The sequence below is a fragment of the Ooceraea biroi genome, chromosome 10 (assembly GCF_003672135.1).
Source record: "Ooceraea biroi isolate clonal line C1 chromosome 10, Obir_v5.4, whole genome shotgun sequence".
Taxonomy (NCBI): Eukaryota; Metazoa; Arthropoda; class Insecta; order Hymenoptera; family Formicidae; genus Ooceraea; species Ooceraea biroi.
This window is the reverse complement of record NC_039515.1, coordinates 8,057,494-8,078,486: the sequence shown is the minus strand read 5'-3', so window position 1 is coordinate 8,078,486 and position 20,993 is coordinate 8,057,494. Positions and strand designations below refer to the sequence as shown.

The 20,993-nt window shown below is 42.4% G+C and overlaps 1 protein-coding gene across 2 annotated transcripts in view; it reads left to right on the top strand.

Moving 5' to 3' along the window:
• LOC105283732 overlaps positions 1-16,477 on the top strand; it is a 31,334-nt gene extending 14,857 nt beyond the window's left edge. Inside the window, exons 2-5 of one of the 2 annotated variants that reach the window (XM_020033103.2) lie at positions 2,283-2,374; positions 2,522-2,635; positions 5,014-5,210; positions 13,347-16,477. In XM_020033103.2, coding sequence (XP_019888662.1) covers positions 2,584-2,635; positions 5,014-5,210; positions 13,347-14,285 — 1,188 coding nt within the window. In that variant the 5' untranslated portion in view covers positions 2,283-2,374; positions 2,522-2,583 and the 3' untranslated portion in view covers positions 14,286-16,477. Of the gene's footprint in view, positions 1-2,282; positions 2,375-2,521; positions 2,636-4,970; positions 5,211-13,346 lie in introns of those variants that run through there. The other variant, XM_026972886.1, reaches the window with a different exon arrangement.
• Positions 16,478-20,993: the final 4,516 nt, after the last annotated feature.

Here is a 20,993-nt window from a genome sequence, read left to right as displayed (position 1 = left end):
AAAGAGAGAGCGGGATCCCAGATATAATTACCCTTGCGCTCGTCGCGCACACACTCTCACTCTTGCGTCGTCGGCGCAACCTTCTCCACCCTTATCCACTGTCTGCCGGGCTAAAAGCTCGACAAGTGAGTCCCCGACGTTGAAATACGAGACTTCGAGATTTATCGAAAATCTCTCTTTCTCTCTCCGATAAGCGAGCGGTTGCTATCGCACGTGATACGTAGACGCGTATCCTCGGGATCCAACATTCTCGAGATAACATCCTTGGGATCCAGTGAACTTCAACCGTAAATTTAATGAGCGACCGTTACCCCCATTAGACAGACAACACTAGACAGATCCCGTAACGTTCCCGGACCGTTGCTCATGTTAAACGTGCGTTCGATATCATGGAGAACCTCATTATTATAGCAATTCCCATGCATAATAGCCATAATACAGTATTAGCGCATACCAGAGATGAGAGGGGTTTGCACTAGCCCCGCGCGTTCTCTTGTTATTTACGGAGCTGCAGTTGCGGTCGATAAGTGTGCGCTTCTTTATTATTCAACGGCGCGTGCTTGCGAAATATTCGCGCAACTAACACATGCGACAGATGATTTCTAGCTGGAATGGAAAAGGGAATGCAAGGGTTTGCGCGAATGATCCTTTGATCGACCAGGCGAACGATAATTACATAGATAATTACATTGCCGGAAGTAACGTAATGTCGAAAGAATAAAATAGCGTGCGATAACATACTGCTCATTTAGACATTATATAATAATATATATATACAGGGTGGCCCATTTTAATTTATACAGTCGATTTTTTAAAAAACTAAAAGAGATACGAAAAAATGTTTCAGACAGACATGTCACGATTTCGAGGGGAACATAAGATGATACCATTGGTTTGACCTTGAATAGTCGTTTGAAGGTCACGCGAAGATCACCTTCAATTTCTTAAATTGAAACCCCAACTTTTTATTGCAGATTCTTATTCTCCATCGAAAAGTAAGTAACTTTTGTCTGAAACATTTTTCGGAAAAATATCATCTTATGTCCTTAAAATGATCTTCAAGATGAGTTTTGAGGACATTTTAAGGACATAAGATGACATTTTTCCGAAAAATGTTTCAGACAAAAGTTACTTACTTTTCGATGGAGAATAAGAATCTGCAATAAAAAGTTGGGGTTTCAATTTAAGAAATTGAAGGTGATCTTCGCGTGACCTTCAAACGACTATTCAAGGTCAAACCAATGGTATCATCTTATGTTCCCCTCGAAATCGTGACATGTCTGTCTGAAACATTTTTTCGTATCTCTTTTAGTTTTTTAAAAAATCGACTGTATAAATTAAAATGGGCCACCCTGTGTGTGTGTGTGTGTGTGTGTATATATATATATATATATATATATATATAACATATGTGATATGATATAATATACATAACAACGTAATATAACATAAAATACGAGCGATCTGCCGTATTTGGAATCGAAATAGCCATACAGTCGTGTATCTTGTGAGAGAAGATGGAAAACGCGAGAAATTCAAATGGATTTCGCTTCGACTTTCTTTTTGGGACTGAAAAATTCAAGTTGCACAATCGATGCTGTATGCATCAAAATGCATGAATAAAAGTGCAAACGAATGTCGATGTCGCGCTGTCACGACTGCACTCCCGTCCTCGCAACAAAGCTATGAAGATCCGAAGAACCCTAACCGATATATCAAACGTGGTCGAGCGGACTCCTGAATAATGCACGAAGGTAAACGATGCGCGCAAACGAACAGGAGCGTTTTCAGTATCACATTCCCTTTCTCTGAGGTCCGCGAAGGGTGTATGCATCCCCGTTTCTCATCCTCGCCCCGCGTGTGCGGCGCGACTTTTTTCCACGCAAATCCATCTGTCAAAATAATATAATGAATGCGTCCAGGTGACCCGGAGAAAGCTTTTGATTAAAGTGTCTTGAATCCTTTGTAGACCTTTAGAATTTTTCTTGCGCGAGCAATTGAATTGTCAGTAAACGAATCGTTTTAGCAACGTCATTGAGCATTGCTACGTCATTAAATTGAAATACATTTAATTAGTGAGAAATAGATTTAATAATAAACAGTAATTAAATGAATTTATCGCGATTACATTGCAATTATAATTGACATGAGACATGCATTTCATATCACGCTTCCGTTTCTGACAAACAAATTGCTGCAGAGTGAATGGAAATTATTGCAATAAAATCTGGTTTTAATTAACAAGGTAACACATTTTCATTAAAAAAATGTTCTTTTCACAGAGAGCGTCTCATTGTGGAGGGAAGCGAGCGACACAGAAGACATCGGCATGTCACGATCGCGCCCAGCAAACGTCGCGACATCAATGCAAGCGGTACGTATACAATATCACATATACATAAGCAGAAATAATAAAAACGGTATATAGAATTTCGATCTCAAGATATTTTGGTACCTGTTACAATTACGTCGTAATCCGATTAAATTAACGTATGCTAAAGTCCCGGATAATCGTTCGCAGGTGACGTGACGAAAATCGAGGTGGTGCTCGAGGAAGCACCGGACGCCGCCGTCGTCGGCTCCATGTCATCGGAATTGGAGGCCACCGCCGAGCTCAATTCGACCTTCCCCGACGGTGAGTCTAATAACTCCGCGTAATCCGGGTGGCTTGCAACCCCCCGTCCATCTCCGACCTCACTCCGTACATCTCTCTCTGACCCCCGATCCGTGTGCAATCTTGCCGAGCAAAAAGACAAGGCGTTATTTCACCCCATCAACAACACAATAAGAACTACCGGCAGTCATTTACAAAGCCTTATAAGTCTTGCTTTCCGGCCTTCTTTCTTTCTTGCCGTTACCTCGTAACAGGGGGTTTATTTTCGTTTTGATCCTTGAAAAGTTACGTTAATGGGGGTAACGTGAGCAAGTCAGGTGAGTGTTACCCTCACGGTACGCTCGTTTTCGACCAAGTCTCGGTTATCATTCCTATCAGTATTACGAGCTCGACGCGCAATGGGAGATGAGGAGGACTCGGGATTGGGCGAGAAAAAGTGACGAAAAAAGTTCGTTGGGTCGGCTGAAACATTGATCACGTACTATGGTGTTTCAATTTCGTGCAATCCCCAGCGGGATCGCTCCCGTTCGTGATACTTCCCTCGTGAATTCTTGACGTGACACGCGACATTCCAGGCCATTTCGAAGCGACGAAACGAGAAGAAGCGATCCGCGGGATTACCGGCGTTTCCCGATGTTTACTCGACGGCGCGTCGGTTCGATTTCATCCTCATCAATCAACGCGAATATTATTCGAGCTGGATTATTCCATGTTCCCTGTCTCGCTCTGCCGTTCGGAGGGCTCACAGAAAACAGCCCCACGAACAGCTTGACGAACGCAATATAACGACTCGGCAGTAATAAACTCGAGCGTAACGCGCGTTATTGCAGCTAAATAATTGATCGTTGCGAAACGCGCGCGTTCAATGTATTTTCCGCTCCGAGATTCTCATCGATCGCATACCGAACGCGTTAATCCATCGCGGTTTCAGCACGTTTTCATGGCGCTCGTTGGAATTTTACGTGACGCCGTAAACGGGGATATATTCGTCGCCACGACGACACTCCGGAGACCATCGCGAAAAGCCGCCGGAAGATCGACCGCGTAATTTTCTTTCAGAAATAAAAAACGCGGGGAGCGTATGCGAGAGAAGGAAGACGGCTACGTATGCCTCGTACGTGTTACAAGTTGCGCGAGCTCGCAATGAAAACTCGCGCGATAAGCCACTCGCAAAAAGCAGCGAATCAAATGCTCGGAAGCATGTAGTTTCCCCCTTTTTCCTCTTTTTTTTAAATTGCTTTAATTAAATTCCGAGCACTCTCCAGTGTACACGCTCCTGGAGGCGCATGAAAGATCCTTGTCGCTTTATGTGCAGGAGAGATTTAAAGTATGTACGCATACATTATGTATAGAGTGTCGTCCAACTGTATTTTCTGCGTGCGCCACGCGGATGTCAGGGATATATATGCAGTATAATGGAATCTGTCTAGTTTCTCTCTCCCCCACCCTGATTTTCTACGTGATAGCTCGCGTGGTGGAGACCCCTTTTCCTCGGTTCGATCCGGTAGTTCGAGCGACGGATATCAATTTATCAGTTCGATCGTTTGCCATGCAAGCGTACTATGAAACGTCGTTAGATGACATTGTGAGGTCGCCAACAAAGCTTCACGTGCGACTGCACACCGAATTGTGCGGTGCACCAAAGCGATATTCCTGAGCTCATATTTTCCCTCCTATAGCTAACCAGAACTATGTTGTTGACGAGCTAACGTAGTTAACTAGCAAGTCGGATCATGGGTCAGATCATGGGTCAGATCATGGGTTTATCATCGGGGTTATCGATTCCATTTGTGCCAATTTAATAAGTTGCCGATGTATTTACGTTTATTTCATCTTTCTTTCAATTTTAATTAATGTTTTTTTCGGCAAACTGTAATCTTTCGTCCGCCGGGATTTCGTTCTCCATTCTCGCTTAGCGTTAGCCGATACACGTTCATCTGTTCATTAAATTTACTTTAATAAATCGTAAAATTATTTCAACATTTATCATAAAATTTTCATTATCATTTCATTACCAGTATTGTTAAAAATTTTATTATTCGGTAGATATTTACATATTTGACATATTTATCATTAAACTTTCATTTCCATTTCATGTCATGTTATATCATGTTTTATGTTATCTCAGTATTATTGAAAATTTTATTATTCGATAAATACATATATTTTGACATATTTATTATTTGTTGACCCTCAAACGAATCGGATTTGAAGGTAATCTTCTCATTGTTCGGTTATCAGTCTTGATGCTCTCGAAGTCTCTAATAAAATCAATTCGATATTCATCTAGAACATCATCATTTCTCTCATCATTTGTCTCATCAATCATACGCGAATCAAAGCTCAATTATCATAGCCCTTATCGTGACGTGCTAAAAAACGAGAGCGCGTCTGATCAGGGATTGCAGGGACAGGTTCGGTAGTAGTGCGAGCAGAGGAGGCCCTGATCGTCATCCTCGTCCTGGTGTTGTGGGTGGCCGCCATCGCCCTGTTCTTCAATCGGTGGGGCAAGATCCGCATGCTCGAGCCGTACCAGCCGAAATTTCAGCAGCAGCACAGACAGAGTTGCGCCATGGTCGATCCGAATCCACTTCAGGTAAATGCAGTCTCATTAATCTCCGCTTTTCATCCCTCTCCGCTTCCTCTTAACCCGTCTGGTCACTCAGTGTGGAGAACGCTCGCACAGTTGTGTCGGGACGCGTTGCGCATCAGATTAACATAATGCACGCGATGCTGCAAATCCTACGGATGCGTAGTGTATGCGGTTCCTTGTGTTGCATCAGACAGCGTTACATTTAACGCTGATATGATCGTGACGTTGCGATACGCATACAGATGCAGCATGTCGATACACGCCGCGATTAATGAGTAATCGGGGAAGGATTAATTCACGAGATTTTCACTTATGGAAATATCTGCAATATATGTATGGGATATTCCACATAAAACGATTTATGCCACACATAAATTGCTTGCATTTTATGTAAGTGGAATTCGATGGAATTATATTTTGCATAATTCTATAAATGAAAATTTGGATGTCAATTATTCAATATTATTTTGATAAAGGATGTTAAATAATACGATTGAATTTATAAGGTATTAATTGACACGAATGAATCTAGAACTCCAAAATAATTCCAAATAATTTCGGTACTTTATATACAATTTCTCTCTGAATTTTAGAATTCTGGAGTCATCAGTGGCGTAATGCGTTCCCTCGAAAACGATTATTTCTTTCATGTAGCGCTAATTTTATGCAGCGCGCTAATGACAATGTAATTTGTTTAATTAAATTAAACAAGGCCAGCTCGAGGTATGCAAATCAGGCAGGACGTTCGGCGTGCGCAACCAATTTCCTAATTAGTACGATAAAGATTAAATTTCCTATTCGCAGGTAATAGCTCGTGGCTCTGCGATTATTTTTCATTTAATTACTAAACTAACAGCGATCGTCACGACGCTGTAATGTGCTGCCGGAGGGTAGACTCAACACGTTAAAGCGCCGTCAGAGGAGCTACACAAACTTCCGAGACTGGCATAATGAACACCACAAATCCGCGCCCGTGGTGCATAAACAGCAGTTCCGCAAGGCACTGCGTTAAAATCGGAAAAGGGATAAATAACGTGCTTGTCACGCTATCGTTAAATGACATTCGCCCTTATTTGGTTTGGATGACTATAATGTTACGATATATTACATATTCGAGGCATAAACCACGCGTACGTATACTTGGCGGTTTTTTTTACCTTTTTTAAAAAGGTAATTTTGTACTGATTACACATACACATATATCGAGATGTTGCCGATACATATTGCAATGTATCAAGAATGAATGTACAGCGTTTTAATTACAGCGCATGAAAATTCGTATCTCAATTTAACATGATACTGTAATGTTAATATTACGCGGTTTTAATTAACGCTTTAGAGCTAATTTTAATTAACTCTGAAAAGGATATCGTACAAAATTATTATTATATACGAACAAAATTATTCCTATCAATCCTTCATTTAACTCAATAAGGAAGAGACATTTTCTTCTTCTATTTTTAAAGTTTAAAATCTGATACATGCACGTGTATATACGTGTAGGTGTCTCCTGTATTTTAACATAAACGAACGATCGTCCTGACGTGACGTCGCGAGTCTACTATCTCGGGAAGTAACGTATTAGGTTGGCAAATAAGTTTGTTCGGTTTTTGCTTCGGTGCAACTTCTTTCCAATTCACTCTTGTTTTTCTCGACACTATCGCGCAACTTCAGAGTGCATTTGAAAGTACATGTTTCACATAACCTTTCTGTAAATTTAGGTTTGACTAACATCAATATTGTGTGTGCTGCGTAGCTGTAAAAATGGAAGGAAATAACGTGCATTATCGTCATATTTTGCTCTATTATTTCAAGAAGAGCAAACGAGCTGCAAAGGCTCATAAAAAGATATGCCGTGTTTATGGAGATGATGCCTTAACAGAACGCGTATGTCAAAAGTGGTTCGCCAAATTCCGTTCTGGAGATTTTGACGTCAATGATGCGCCTCGCTCCGGTCGCCCGATCGAGATTGATTCAAGTAATGTCAAAGCTATCATCGATAAAAATCCATCCCAATCGGTGCGAGAGATTGCTACAGTACTTAATATGTCTCATACAAGCGTAGAAAACAATTTGCGCCAACTGGGATACGTTTCTCGGCTCAATGTGTGGGTGCCGCATGAATTAACCGAGGCTAACTTGGCCACTCGCATATCCATCTGCGATTTGCTGCGGAAACGTCAAGAAAACGATCCATTTTTGAAGCGGTTAGTGACAGGAGATGAAAAATGGGTCGTCTATGAGAATGTAACGCGGAAAAGATCATGGGGACACAGCAGCGAGCCACCACAAACAACCTGGAAGGCAGGATTGCATCCGAAGAAGATCATGCTCTCCGTATGGTGGGATTTCAAAGGTGTCATTTACTACGAGCTGTTACCGTCAAGCAAAACGATTGATTCAACCACATACTGCTCGCAGTTAACAAAATTGGACCAAGCACTCCGCAAAAAACGTCGAGAATTGATAATCGAAAAGGTGTTGTCTTCCACCACGATAACGCCAGACCTCACACATCATTGACAACTCGGAACAAATTACTCAGTCTTGGCTGGGATGTTTTGCCTCATCCTGCGTATTCACCGGACCTGGCCCCTTCCGATTATCATTTATTCCGGTCGTTGCAGAACTCTTTGAACGGAAAATTCTTCAAGGATGAAGAGAACGTCAAAAGACACCTGGATTGGTTTTTCGCCGATAAGCCTCAGATGTTTTACGAACGCGGCATAATGAAGTTGGTGGAAAGATGGCAAGAAGTCATCAATAACAATGGTCAATATATAATTGATTAAAATTTATTTTGTGTATAAAAAAAATTGTATTTTATTCCACCTTAAAAAACCGAACCAACTTATTTGCCAACCCAATATTTTCTATGCTTCTCACGCGAACCGCACGAATGATAAAACTCGGTACCCTCTGAACGGAAATTCACCCTTGCGTTCGCGCCTTTATGATAATACTGTTTCGGCTCATATCGTCCCATTTTTACGGGAGGAGCGCATCATTCAGTATCTCAGAGATCCGTCGATATCCTCATTTGTTCCTCGTTCCGGAGTGAGTTTGGAAGCGAAATCCTAAATCTCGCAGCGCCCGCGAAACCATTGGCTGCGGCTGTGCACGTTGATTTATTTATTATTCATCGAGGAACGCGAAACAAACGGGAGATTTAATGCCGCGCGTTCGTTACGATCGCGTCTGGAATAACTTGGCGAAGCGAAAAGAGCACGATCCAGCGCTGTCTCGTGAAAGCAGCCTCTCAGCTGGACCATGAGCTGGACTATTCTATGATTTAGTTATACAAAACAGAACCACACGCGCGAACAGCGGGCAATTTATCATTGAAAGTGCCCTGGGATTACTCGATCCTTGCAAGATCGATCGGTCGCGTTGCTGTGTTTGTTAACGGCATAATGGATAACCGCGTTCGGTGGATTATACTTAAACGCAACTCCGAGCGGATCTGATTTCGCGCGCGAATCGGGTTTTCCAATAAAATTAATAGCGTATGCAGTAAACAAAGCATATTTATAATATTTATATGACTGAAAAGTACGTGCATTTCAAGCAGATGCAGTTTTCAAACCGCAAAACGCAGTGTGTTGTATTTCGCAGTTGCAAATTTGCGCTCTCGTGAAAAAAAATTCGAAACATTCATCTCGTGAACTTTTTACGGTCATCGCGTCGAGACGTCACGTTATTCAGGGTGCAGTGCGTCCTGGAGTAAATTTTGACGAGAATCCACAGCTGAAATGGGCTTTTGTATGGGGTGCGGTACATATCTCGCGGTGTGACGCTCGTACATCGGTATCGGATTCATGTTCACGAAGCACATGCAAAAGGATACAAATCATCGGGACGCGAATGGGAAACGACGAACCGACACCTCGATGGGGCAGAAATCAGGGCTGCTGATCCCTCTCCCCTGATCGAGACCCGAATTTCCGTAAGCTCACAGTGGCTCTGACAATTCCCGTGTAAAATCTCGCTTCTCGATGTAGCACATTGATGTTGTATTTTTCGTCATCGGTTAACCGGGTCTTGCTATATGAAAACGATGAAATAATTCCAGGAGAATGCTTTGTCGGACACGGAATGGAAGTTATATTAAACGTTTCGCGTGACGACATGCTGCATATTTTCGTTTGTGCACATACACGTGCGCGGAAACGGAACGAGTGAGAGATAGAAAGACAGATACATGCGCGTGCACAACGTTACACAGATACATTGTGCCGCCGTCCGTGTGCTCCGAGCAATTACCCTCGGATAGGAATCGCCGTTCGCCAATATGTATTTCTACGTCCATGATAATTCAATCGCGGAAACGTTCCGATTGCATCGCTGTCCAGCATCCGTGTCAGCAGCAGGCGGCCTGGTTTCTATGAAATCGGAGGTATCTTAAAATCGCGGATGGAACACGGGGGAGCAAAGTTAGCAGAGGGAGAGCTCCCGCTGCTCTCCGGATGAATTTTCTCTCGGCAGGGTCGGGACGCGATCGAGCCGAAACGCTAATGCGACGCGAAACTTAATTAAGAATCGAGAATCCCACGAGATGCAGATAGACGGGATTCTCGAAGAAGCAACGCATTAAACGGCCGTGTACCAACGCGGCGTGGATCAATCCCGCTGACGTCGAATCGAGACCCAAACAATCGAACAATGTAGCTGGCGGGCCAATTCGCGCGGCTGGCGGTTTAATTGAAATCGCTCGAAAACTTCTCGCGGAAGATAGGTAGGTAGGTAAGTACTTCCGCGCAACTCGATTTAGCTATCTCGCCCGTGAACCGTCGTTCCGCCGTGTTCTTGATTAGTGGAACCTCGTTCCCAGTTGCAGCGGGTGTTCGAGGGGGTGTACACAGTTACGAGGGGCGTTTCAGGGGGTGTTCGGGCGTGCAGGAACGTCGATCTCAGGATGAATTACCCAAGTCTGGTTCACATGGGACTGCAAATCGTGTAGAGAGACTTGCGAATATCCGGCTCGATGTTCTCTCGATATTCCTGAAGAATTGATTCTCATCTGCGACATCATATGGGATTGTTGTCTGAATAGTTCGGCTACAACCGAAAGCTCGGCGAGCTTTCGAGGATTTCAAGCTGCGGTTGAAGGCTCCAAACTTTGTGCATATGCAGAGACCGATATACACGTATTAAAATCTGCCCGACCGTTTACTGTGTGCTTGTTTGATCGCCTGCGAATGAGTATCTTGCCAGTAGACTTCGAAATACATTCATAAATCAATACATAAATCAGCGGATTTACGATTGCGCTCATTCGCGTACGTATTTATAAATTTTCAGATCTTCCAGATTATCAGGATTTTCGCACGTCTAAATTCGTATATAAATTTAAAAAATAAGAAGAACGTAAAATCACGTTTTTATTACATGATAAACTAATGCATGTGATCAGCAAAAAATATTTAAGTATGAGGTACAATTCCTCAGGACCAGAAATTAAATTAATTACCAAATTAATCCGCGGATCTGATCTTACTGATTTCATTCTCACGAGAAGCCTGGAAATTTTATCAGCTACATCGAAACAACCTTTGCGTGTATGGACGTTTTCAACGTCTGCTAGATGAAACAATTATGCTAATGATCGCGGTATTATAATGAGGACGCCAGATATTACATGTAATATTCACGACAACATCTGTACAGCATAATAGTATACTGAACTTCGCGTGCTCGCACCTTAAATGCGCACTTGTCGTTTCTGGCGCAGCATGCGCTATGCATACAGCTACGTCGTTTCATCAAAGTGTTGAAACCAAGTTGCACCATATTACACACGTTTTTTGCTTAAAGATTGTTTATCCTATTGCATTTTCAACGTACATACGTCCTCGTATCTGTGATCCAAGCCAATCACGTTAAACGACATCGTCATTTTGCGCAATCTCATGATCAGTGAGGGAGCTGCGAGAAATAAGCTATCGGAAGGAGCCAGCAGCGGCCCTTCGAATCGATTTCGCGCAAGTACTTACCCGTCAAGCAATCGTAGCGTGTATGGCAACAATAAATTTTTTAGCTCGGTACTGCAACAATAAATTTCCACGACTTGTTTCGCGGTGTGGTGCAGCGATAAATGTCGCGATCAAGTGGTGTTTCGCGATAATTCAGCGGCATTGATCTTGGCCAATAAATTTTCTCCTATAAATAGAACATAACAACCGGAAATCACGCGAAGTTAATGACGACAAATGACCTGTCCGGCCCAGATAAATTGCGGAAGACATTTAGCGGGTGTGTTCCGCATTTGAATCGCGATCCTCACAGAATCGGACACCTCGTTCGTTGGCCAAACATTCCCCAATAATTAGGGTCGTGGGAATCCATACCAAGCATCTGGTCGTATAACGGAGCAGTCGAGTAATTAGTTTTCGCGGACCGCTTCGTTGTGGAGGAAAACCTACAATCGTCGACAAAGAAAATTGTGGCTTCCTCGCCGAGCGAATAATTAATTATATCCAGAGCGTTTTGTTAACTATATTTAATTCTTATTAAATGGGTTTTTATATCATTTAGAATGTAATCATGTTGAAATACTCATAGTTTATTTAGCATAATAGGCGTTTTTTACTAAATACGTATGAAATATATTTAATTTTTCCTAGATGAAGTTTTATTATGTAGAGTGTATGGAATCATATAGAACTTCTCCGTGATGCAGCGTTCCGCTGCAGTTTTATCATTTTCCTGAAATGACTTTTTATTAGACGCGCTTAATACTGTTTAGTTTTGATATACGTTGCATCGAATTACCGTCATAGGAGATCGCGGGGTATCTCAAATTGAGTGGAGCGGCCGTGGAAAACGCGCGCTTTTGCATAATGCATGTAAATGTAGCAGCATCATGTCTCGCCCTTTCAACGAACCCGGAACCATCCCCGTAATCTCGGAAGATGCAGAGCCCGTCGCGTCTTGTAAAATGTGCCGCGCGATACGAACTTATTTTACCTTCTCATGTCTGGAAATAATGGATACCTGCGATTTGTGCACGACGGAAGGCGCATAATCCGCAGCTGCACGTTGCACACGCGTAAGGAATCCCCGGTGGCACGTTTCCGGCGCTTGTGCACTGGAGCGCTTGCCGGCGCGATATTGTGAATAAAATAAAGCCCAACTCTCTAGAAACTCCGATAGAAGCTCCGGGGACTCCTAAGGGTTCCTATTTGCGTACCTCGAGAAAAATCTCATAAATCCGTTCTTGCGTACTGCATGGAATTTAGTGAAATGACATTCTTCATTGTGGATCCGCTGCGTGCAGCAAGAGCTTCGATCCAGTTGATATTTTACACGGGAAAACCTTTTTAGGAAAGAACAATATATCCCTCTACCTACGTCGTCTAGCCGTTCAGGCGCGCTGTATAAAACAAATTTTCTCGTTATCACAACAATACCGCCGGGGCTGTTAAACCGCACGCCGCTGTCTGTCGGGAAATCGTGTCAACGTGTCCAATCTACACGTGCTTCCGCTTCGAGAAACCATCAGCTGCGATACATATTCTTCATTATACGTATTTTCAGGGAGAATGTGTTTCCGTGAGAAAACCACCATGGTCAATCCGAACTGATATACGTGCAGACCACTGGAAAGAGATCCAATTTAAAAAGATTCAATTTTTTTCACAAAGTATTGTATAATTTAAACAAGAAAATTGTGGATTCGCCGCAGCTACGTTTGCCCCTAATTCATTTAACTTATGAGTGTATATGTGTTATATATACGTCATTACGGATCGAGCACTTGATCGTTTAATTGCAATATCAATAATTCGCTTAATCACTGGATAGATGTTCATGATTCACTCATCGCTGCGTCATTAACTTGTCTCCTAAATCATCATCGCAATTAATTATGATATAATGAAGCGTTCTCCACGCAATGTTTTAATTGTTACCGAATAATATCGATATCATACAATTATTCATTATATTGTATTACCGATATCATGAAACTCTATAGGTGTAATTCTATATTACACTGCACTTGTATATAATACTGCACCCCATTCTACCCCTGGAAACTAGTTCTCCCCAAATGTAACATCCTAACAATACACCGCGCGAACGAGCTCGCATGCAGCTCGCCGAAGTTGCGGGCCCGTCAGATGTTCCTCTTGTTCGCAGCACCGGAGCTACTCCAAGTTCAACATCCACTGCCTGGAGCACCCGATACTCCACCAGGGGACCTGCGGGGTGGCGGGCGGGCCGATCACTCGGCTGCGACAGAACAGCGTGTTCGTCGGCTCCAGCGCATCGCTGCTACCAGGCTACGAGACGCCGCGACGCGCCAAGAGCGCGTTCGACCTGCAGTCTCTAGTGCACGCGGAGGGTGCACGGTCCACGCGAGGGTACCAGGACGTGACTGCCACCGTCCCGGAGGTTGACGAGGAGCGCGACGGCGACACCCTGAGGACCCTCCGGTCCATCAGCGAGGCATCGCGGTTGCTGCAGCGAGAGCGTCGGGCCAGCACCACGTATCAGTTCGACAGGATGGACGTCCTGGCGCATCCGATGCCGTTGCGCGAACGCGGCATGAGCATCTGCCACTTCGATCGCACGGACGTCCTCGCGAGGCCGCTGCAGCGAGATCGCGGGATGAGCATTTGCCACTTCGATCGCACGGATGTCCTGGCAAGGCCGCTGATGCGCGACCGCGGCATGAGCATCTGCCACTTCGATAGGATGGACGTCCTGGCACGGCCGACGCCGCCGGTCCCCAGCAAGTCCCTGCTACGGGAGCGGCGTGTCAGCGTCTGCAACTTCCTGGAGAGGAGCGAAGAATCGGCATACGGGGGTGGCGGGATGAAGGGTGGCCTCCTGCAGCGGCAGGACAGACGTCTGAGCGTCAACAACGTCAGCGACAGGATCGACGCGCCGGGAAGATCGTTGTCGCTGTCCAGGGACTACCGCGGCAGCGTCATCAACATGATGACGACGCCGGACATCAGACAGCTGGACGCCGGCGTCCGCGACGGAAGCCGGAACAACACCGCGCATCTGGATCATCCGTCCTGCAGCAAGACGCCTGACGTCGTGTTGGGATACAAAGCGACGTGCGTCTAGACACCCTTCCGGCGGAAGTCCGTCTCATCGCGGGGGAAAGGAGAGACACCCATGGCGACGTTCCGAATAGCGAGACACTTCGGACGAGATACGACTGTGAGATCACCCGGATTGTCGACGCTTCGCGTCGGCGTAACTCTTTTATCGCCTATATCTCCCTTATGTCCCTCGCTCGTTGGGTTTTTTCGAGGGTACTGCTTCCGAGCACCGACACTGACACCCTCTCCTCATCGGACCCTTATCGCGGAGTGCGATGACTGTCGTTTCTATCTCTCCTCCACTCTCTCTCTCTCTCTCTCTGTTAGGATGTTAAACGCGTTCCAAGACGGTGGTTTCCTCCTCATTTCCTCTTTGGATTGCGACGAGCGTCGTTTCGCTGGATCGTTTCGCCCGCAAGCGGGGAGAAACGTCTGGTCCCTTCGATCAAGAGAGAAAGAAAGAGAGAGACAGAAATAGATCAGACGTCTATTTCCTGTGCGCGTGAAATTAAACACGTCGGGTCTTCAAGTGTTCTCCCAACCATGAAGACGCATCGCGTCGCTGGTGGCACGCGTCACGACGTGTTATCGAAAGGCTTTCCCGATGAAATTTTCCCGTTTTTCCGCTACGGGCTAAATGTATAGTAGTAATGCAAAGCATCGAATCGCCGATTGGCCATACGTCCGTTCGGTCCGACTGATGAATGATGAATGATGTATGAACGCATTTCGATTCCCGGACGCGGCCTGGGATTGCCGTTGAATTTCCGTTCGTTATCCGACGGTTCGTTAACGACACATTCGTGAGTTTTCAACCGAGCCACGAGACCGTGAGGCACTCGAGAGAGAGATAGCATCACGTATCACATTGTGGTAACGAGCAAATATCGCGGGAAAACGCGGAATTCCGCGGGCCGGCCGATGCGATGCAGCATATCGACGCGTTCCATCCGTTCTCGCCGGAATTCCCGATTACAATCTTCGACCGCGAGCTTTCACGAACGAAACCAAGCGTAATCTCGGTTCCGGAGAGGATACCGCAGCTTCGGGAACCAATCGATCAGCTCTCGCGGCCGATACTTGTCTCTTCGAATCTTTCTATCTCTCTATTTCTGGCTTTACTCTCGTAGACATAATTGTAAACGGGAGATCTCCCGTTTTTCTCTCTTTGGACTTTACTCTTTTTCCTCGAAACGTAGTCCGTCATAGGAACGGATCGTAGAAGTGCTCCGTTTCTCGGAGACGAGGTCCTCGTGCATCAACGCCTCCTCCACTCGTAGACGAGCGGGCTCTCGCGAATCGTCGTCGTCCGGAGCAGCATGGATCGACAAATCGGCAGGATCGGTTTGAATCTACGGAACTCGTCCACGTTATCATCACCTGCACACAGACATGCTCAGGGATGTTATTTAAAAAATTTACAGTCAAGCATAGTTGCAGTTGTTACGACGGAGTCATCGAACGCGCGCGCGCGGAATCTTCGCGTCGCCCGCGCGATTAAACGCACCGCGTCGCGGAGAACTCGATTACTCGATTTAATTTATTGGACCTCGAATTGGATACATTGTCGAATGCATCGATCGGTTCGTGAATTGAGGTTCGCAAACGCGCAATAACAACCGTGCATTATGCGGTATGCGTTGCGTTTACATCACGTTTACATCGCAGGACACATTAAAGTTTCATCGTCGCGCAATAGATTTCACCCGCGTTCCTCGCGATCTCGCCGGGGAGATGTCATAATTCCTGTTCCTCCCCGCTCCCCGCCGCGGTATCGAAGCTATCGTAAAGTACAAAAGCGTTCGGATTCTATTCTATTCTAAAGCACCCCCCCCCCGTACGCAATAGAGAAGCTATTGACACTTCTCTATTGAGAATTTTTCTCAATGATATCCATTCTCTATGGATATCACTCGTCATATCCATGAATATCCGATGATAAGATATAACGAGATAACAACCTATTTTGAATATGATAAGTGATAGAGATTTTCACGGCGCATATGCATATGAATACATACATATAATAGCATACATATATATATATATATATACAGGGTGATTCGTATAAAGTGACCAATTTAATTATTAGTGAAATTTGAAGACATATGAAAAAAGTGCCCGTTCAATATTACGGATTATATCACGAGCAAGACAATTCATCTGTGTCGTCGAGTTCAAGGTCAAAACTTTGAACATTTATTGTGAAGAACAGAAATACAGATCATACATTTGAATTTTATTTTATCATGTATTTTTGGCCTTGATTGACCTTGAATGTTTTTATGTAATGTATCATTGAATTTATATTAAAAAGGGCTACTATCCTATAAAATAAAAAATACAGCATCCCATTAAAAAAAGAAGTTGACTTTGAAATGTCCTCAACGCCTCCACTCATAAAATAATCGTATCCGTTATATGGTGTCCCCCTTTGTACTGAACATATCGGTATAAACTCTTTTTTCATATGTCTTCAAATTTCACTAATACTTAAATCGGTCACTTTATACGAATCACCCTGTATATATATATATACATATACACATTATATACTATACGCATATATACTACAACGTCAGATATTTTTCGGAGAGCCTACATATTTTTATCTATCGACGTATATAAGCGGTTCTCGCGATGAGATTACTTAGATCTAGTTCCTTCGGGAGGAAGATACACGATCTGCATGATCCGCGTTCGGTGCTAGAGGGTTTTTAGAGAGATCAATAAATGCGAGAGTGTTTGTACAGCATGCGAGGCTACAGGGAGATGATTTCGCGTTCAACACCGCCGGTGCATCACTCTTTACTGAAATCGAATTCTCCTGTTGCAAAAGAGAAAGAGAGAGAGAACTAAAAAAAAGAAAACAAAAAAAAGGAATAAATGTTGCCAGATTGAACCTTCTTATTTATTAAAAAGCCATCTCAACGTCGATCTCCGATACTTCGATTAAAATTGCAACAAAACCACCGCACGTGTTTAAATCGGGCCGGCGAAAAGTGATCTTAAATAAAGCAACACGTTTGTCAGGCGCGCATTTGTGTAAAAGTGAAAGTATATACGAGGTCTTCTCTCTCTTTCTCTCTCATTTTCTCTCTTCGATGATGATGATTATCGATGAATTAATTTTCTTCGTCTCGATATAATTTTACTGTTACTGTGGCTTCGAGGCTCGGCTCAATAAAACATGTCAAGCTACAGCAACGCACGCTATGCAGGCAGTCGATACGTCATTGTTCGAAATTAATATTATTAGCTATCATTACGGAACCATATAAGCATGTAAGATTCTGCAAGGTAATGTTTCTCCGCGATCGGAACGCGTTTTATCTCCATCATCGAGTTCCATCGAAGTATTATAGATAGCTCTTCCGCGGATCGAAATTCATTAACAACGGGACCTTCTAATTAACCGATAATGAGACGTAGAGTAATGAGACATATACGTAGTCACGTTCAGACCAAAGATAAGCTTTAAACTGTAACGTACAATGTAAGACTATACAATACTCTAGCGGCGACTATTCATAGATTACATTGATTTCACGATGAGACGCGTCCTGATGGATGTGGCGTATCTACTTGAGACCTTCGACAATTCAGACTGCTCTCAATCAAAAGAGTTCGAATTTTAGAAACATGTGCATTTTTCTCTTAGGTGTCCGATAGATAAGACACGTAATCCGTGTATGCATTTTTTACGTCAACGAAGCGTGATGCATTACATTTATTTTGTCAAGCACGCACGCTTGACGTAAACAATTGTACGTTTATCTTAAATAGATTCGGTTAAGTGAAAGTTTGAACGTAACGTCTGATTAAAAAAATGGCCGCATTTTATTGAACGGGGAATATAAAATGATAATATTTAATTAAATAGGGAGCGAGATTAAATAAAACTCGCCAAACTATTTTAATTAACAGGATAAAAAGTTATTGAATATCGCTTCGAGAATTCTTTGCGAAACCATCAAACGTCTGTGTAATTAGATTTTTAAATTAACTGTGTAAATTTTCCTACTTATTTTCTGTTTCTACAAAGGAGAGAGTACAATATCAAAGAACGCCATGTATGACTGAGAATAATAATGTTAAGCGTGGTACGAGAGTATGATGATGAATGATTAATGATGAGTCTTGATTCTGAAATTCTGTAAAGTGAATAAATGATTTGACGCAAGAGCATTTATTATAACGTTTATTAATGCAGAAACGAATTACACGTACTATATTACGATCTGCATATGGCAACCCGCATTTGCTTTATTTAATCATTCATACTTCAAATCGTTTGTTCATTATATCATGCAGAGTTTCAACAGTGATAAACCCCATAGTTACCCCAATATGTTGTAAACGTCGGTCTTAAATTTAATTTTCTTACAATTTACTGTCGCGTGCGTCAATGCGAAATATTGAAATAATTTCCATAGCCATGTAACCACACATTTATCCTTACGTAAGGCAGATCATTAATTTGTGAGTACATTAGCAGATGACTTTTTTATAATAAAATGTTACTTGAAAGAATGTCGGAATAAAGGTCTTTTCTTGATAAAACGTCTGTTGTTAAATTCAATGGAGTGTGACAGTTTCCCGCATCGTGGTGTGCACTGCAAACCTAAGTATGTCATGTAATGCATTCTGTATATACCTATATAATTTAAAAGTAATACGTTTATTTGTGTGATTTTTACAGATATGAATCGAGTAATCATGCAAAAACATTTTAAGTATGTAGAAAACACTTAAATTTGCAGTGTATATGCAGTGTATGTGCATCTTTATTATTATCATCATCGTCATCATCCGAATGACGCTAATAAATCCATGGATTATCCGGGCCCTATTATTATTTTTAAGGGACGCGAAATGACGCATCATGAACAAACGTGATCCGCATTCTCACGAAGTACCGCGAAAAATTGCCCGGCGGCTAGCACGATAAAACGCAGCATCGAGCAAAATGCGGAGTTTTGCGGAAAAACCCACTGGCTCTTTCGCTAGCCGGAAATTTTCATGGAAGCTCTCAATTTCGAAATATCCTGGCCGTTTGCGCTACACCCTATCATATCATATGATGATTATGGGGCTCGTTATTCTTAAACCTCCGAGCTTTTAAAGGGGCGCGGGCGAAGTGAGGATCCTTTGCGGAATCTTCCCTTTCACCCATTTTCTAAAGCTTTTTTGAGATTCAAGAAAACGTGTTTTTTTTATATTCATTCTGTAAGTATCTTTTTGTAGTATAATTACTTGATAATAATAATTTTATAATTTAGGTTTATTTAAGCATTTTTATTGATTTATATAATTTTATATAAGTTATTTATTTTATATTATTTTATATTACATAATTATTTAGTCATTTTATCTCCTTTTATTTTATATTCTATATATTTCATTGTCATAATTATATTAAGTTACAAGCATATTAAGTTTCCTGTGATCATTATTTACGATCAGTATATCCCTGTAGAAACGGAAGTGAATTATTTATTTTAAACTACCACTTTTCGTTTTTACGCAAGTTGCTTTGAATTTTAGTTCATGAATAACGGATCTCGACCTTCAACCAAACCGTCTCATCGTGTTATACCTGCCTTACTGTTATTTCGACATGAAACGGACGTCGAATTACCTTTACGATAGTGCTAAACTGTTTGAGCGCGAAGGAAACAAGCGTCTGAAACTGTTTAATGCGACCTATCAATATTATCGACTAAACGTCAATATCCCTGCGATAAACGATGCACATGATGTGATGGGCCTTTTTCTATAACTTCAATCCGTCATGCTGTCTCGCAAGCTTCCCTTGCGAGATATCCTGCTGGCGCATCCACCGCGTTATCCTGCGTGACGAACTTTATTTCATTCAGCTTCGTCTTCGTCTGCGAGAACGCTCCTTGTTTCCACGCGATTCAATGATTATGCCCTCCATAGTGAACATTAGCGTGCAAGAGAAAAACGTTTGCGTGAACATTAGAAGGATGAGGGCGTTAGAAGTAAGTTTTTCATTTTATCTTCTTATTTTATTTAATCATTTTTTAACAGCGAATTTCGTTCGCGTAAGATATAAATTGTATAATGAGATATATATCTCTTTTCATATTCTTTATTCAATTTTATCTCGAGCGTTTTCTCATGTTTAATGATGTATACAACCAGAATATTTCTAAAGAAGATTTTTAAGAACTACGTGTTATCGCAAGCCTTTCATTCACTTTACTTATCTCGAGAAATTTTACGAATATTTGTGCCGTACTCAGCGAAGCGACACAAGAGCTGAAGAACGCAACCCTTTGCGTATGATTATCATTAATTAATATTTTCACGGAGATTCCTCGACGGAAAGCAAAGTTACAGGAATTCGCCATTAACCTGCGAAATAGCTAACAAAATAGTAGCATACTTCAAACGAGCAAAAAAGTAGATATAATATAATTTATTTAAAAAATGTCTCTAAATTCATCTCTACTTTTTCTCTAAACTAAGAAAAATATGATTCATTTCATTTTTTAAATAAAACGAAAAATATAACATATTTCTTAAATAAATAGTATTTCTTATTTTATCATATTATCTCTCATTGTCAGTGTATTATACAAAACTGCACATCAATCACTTACTAATCACTTGTGTATTTCAGAATTATAATAATGCATCATCATTATGTTTGGCGATCATTTTCTACGCCAATAACGGCTCCGAGCGGAATCAATTTTTTCGC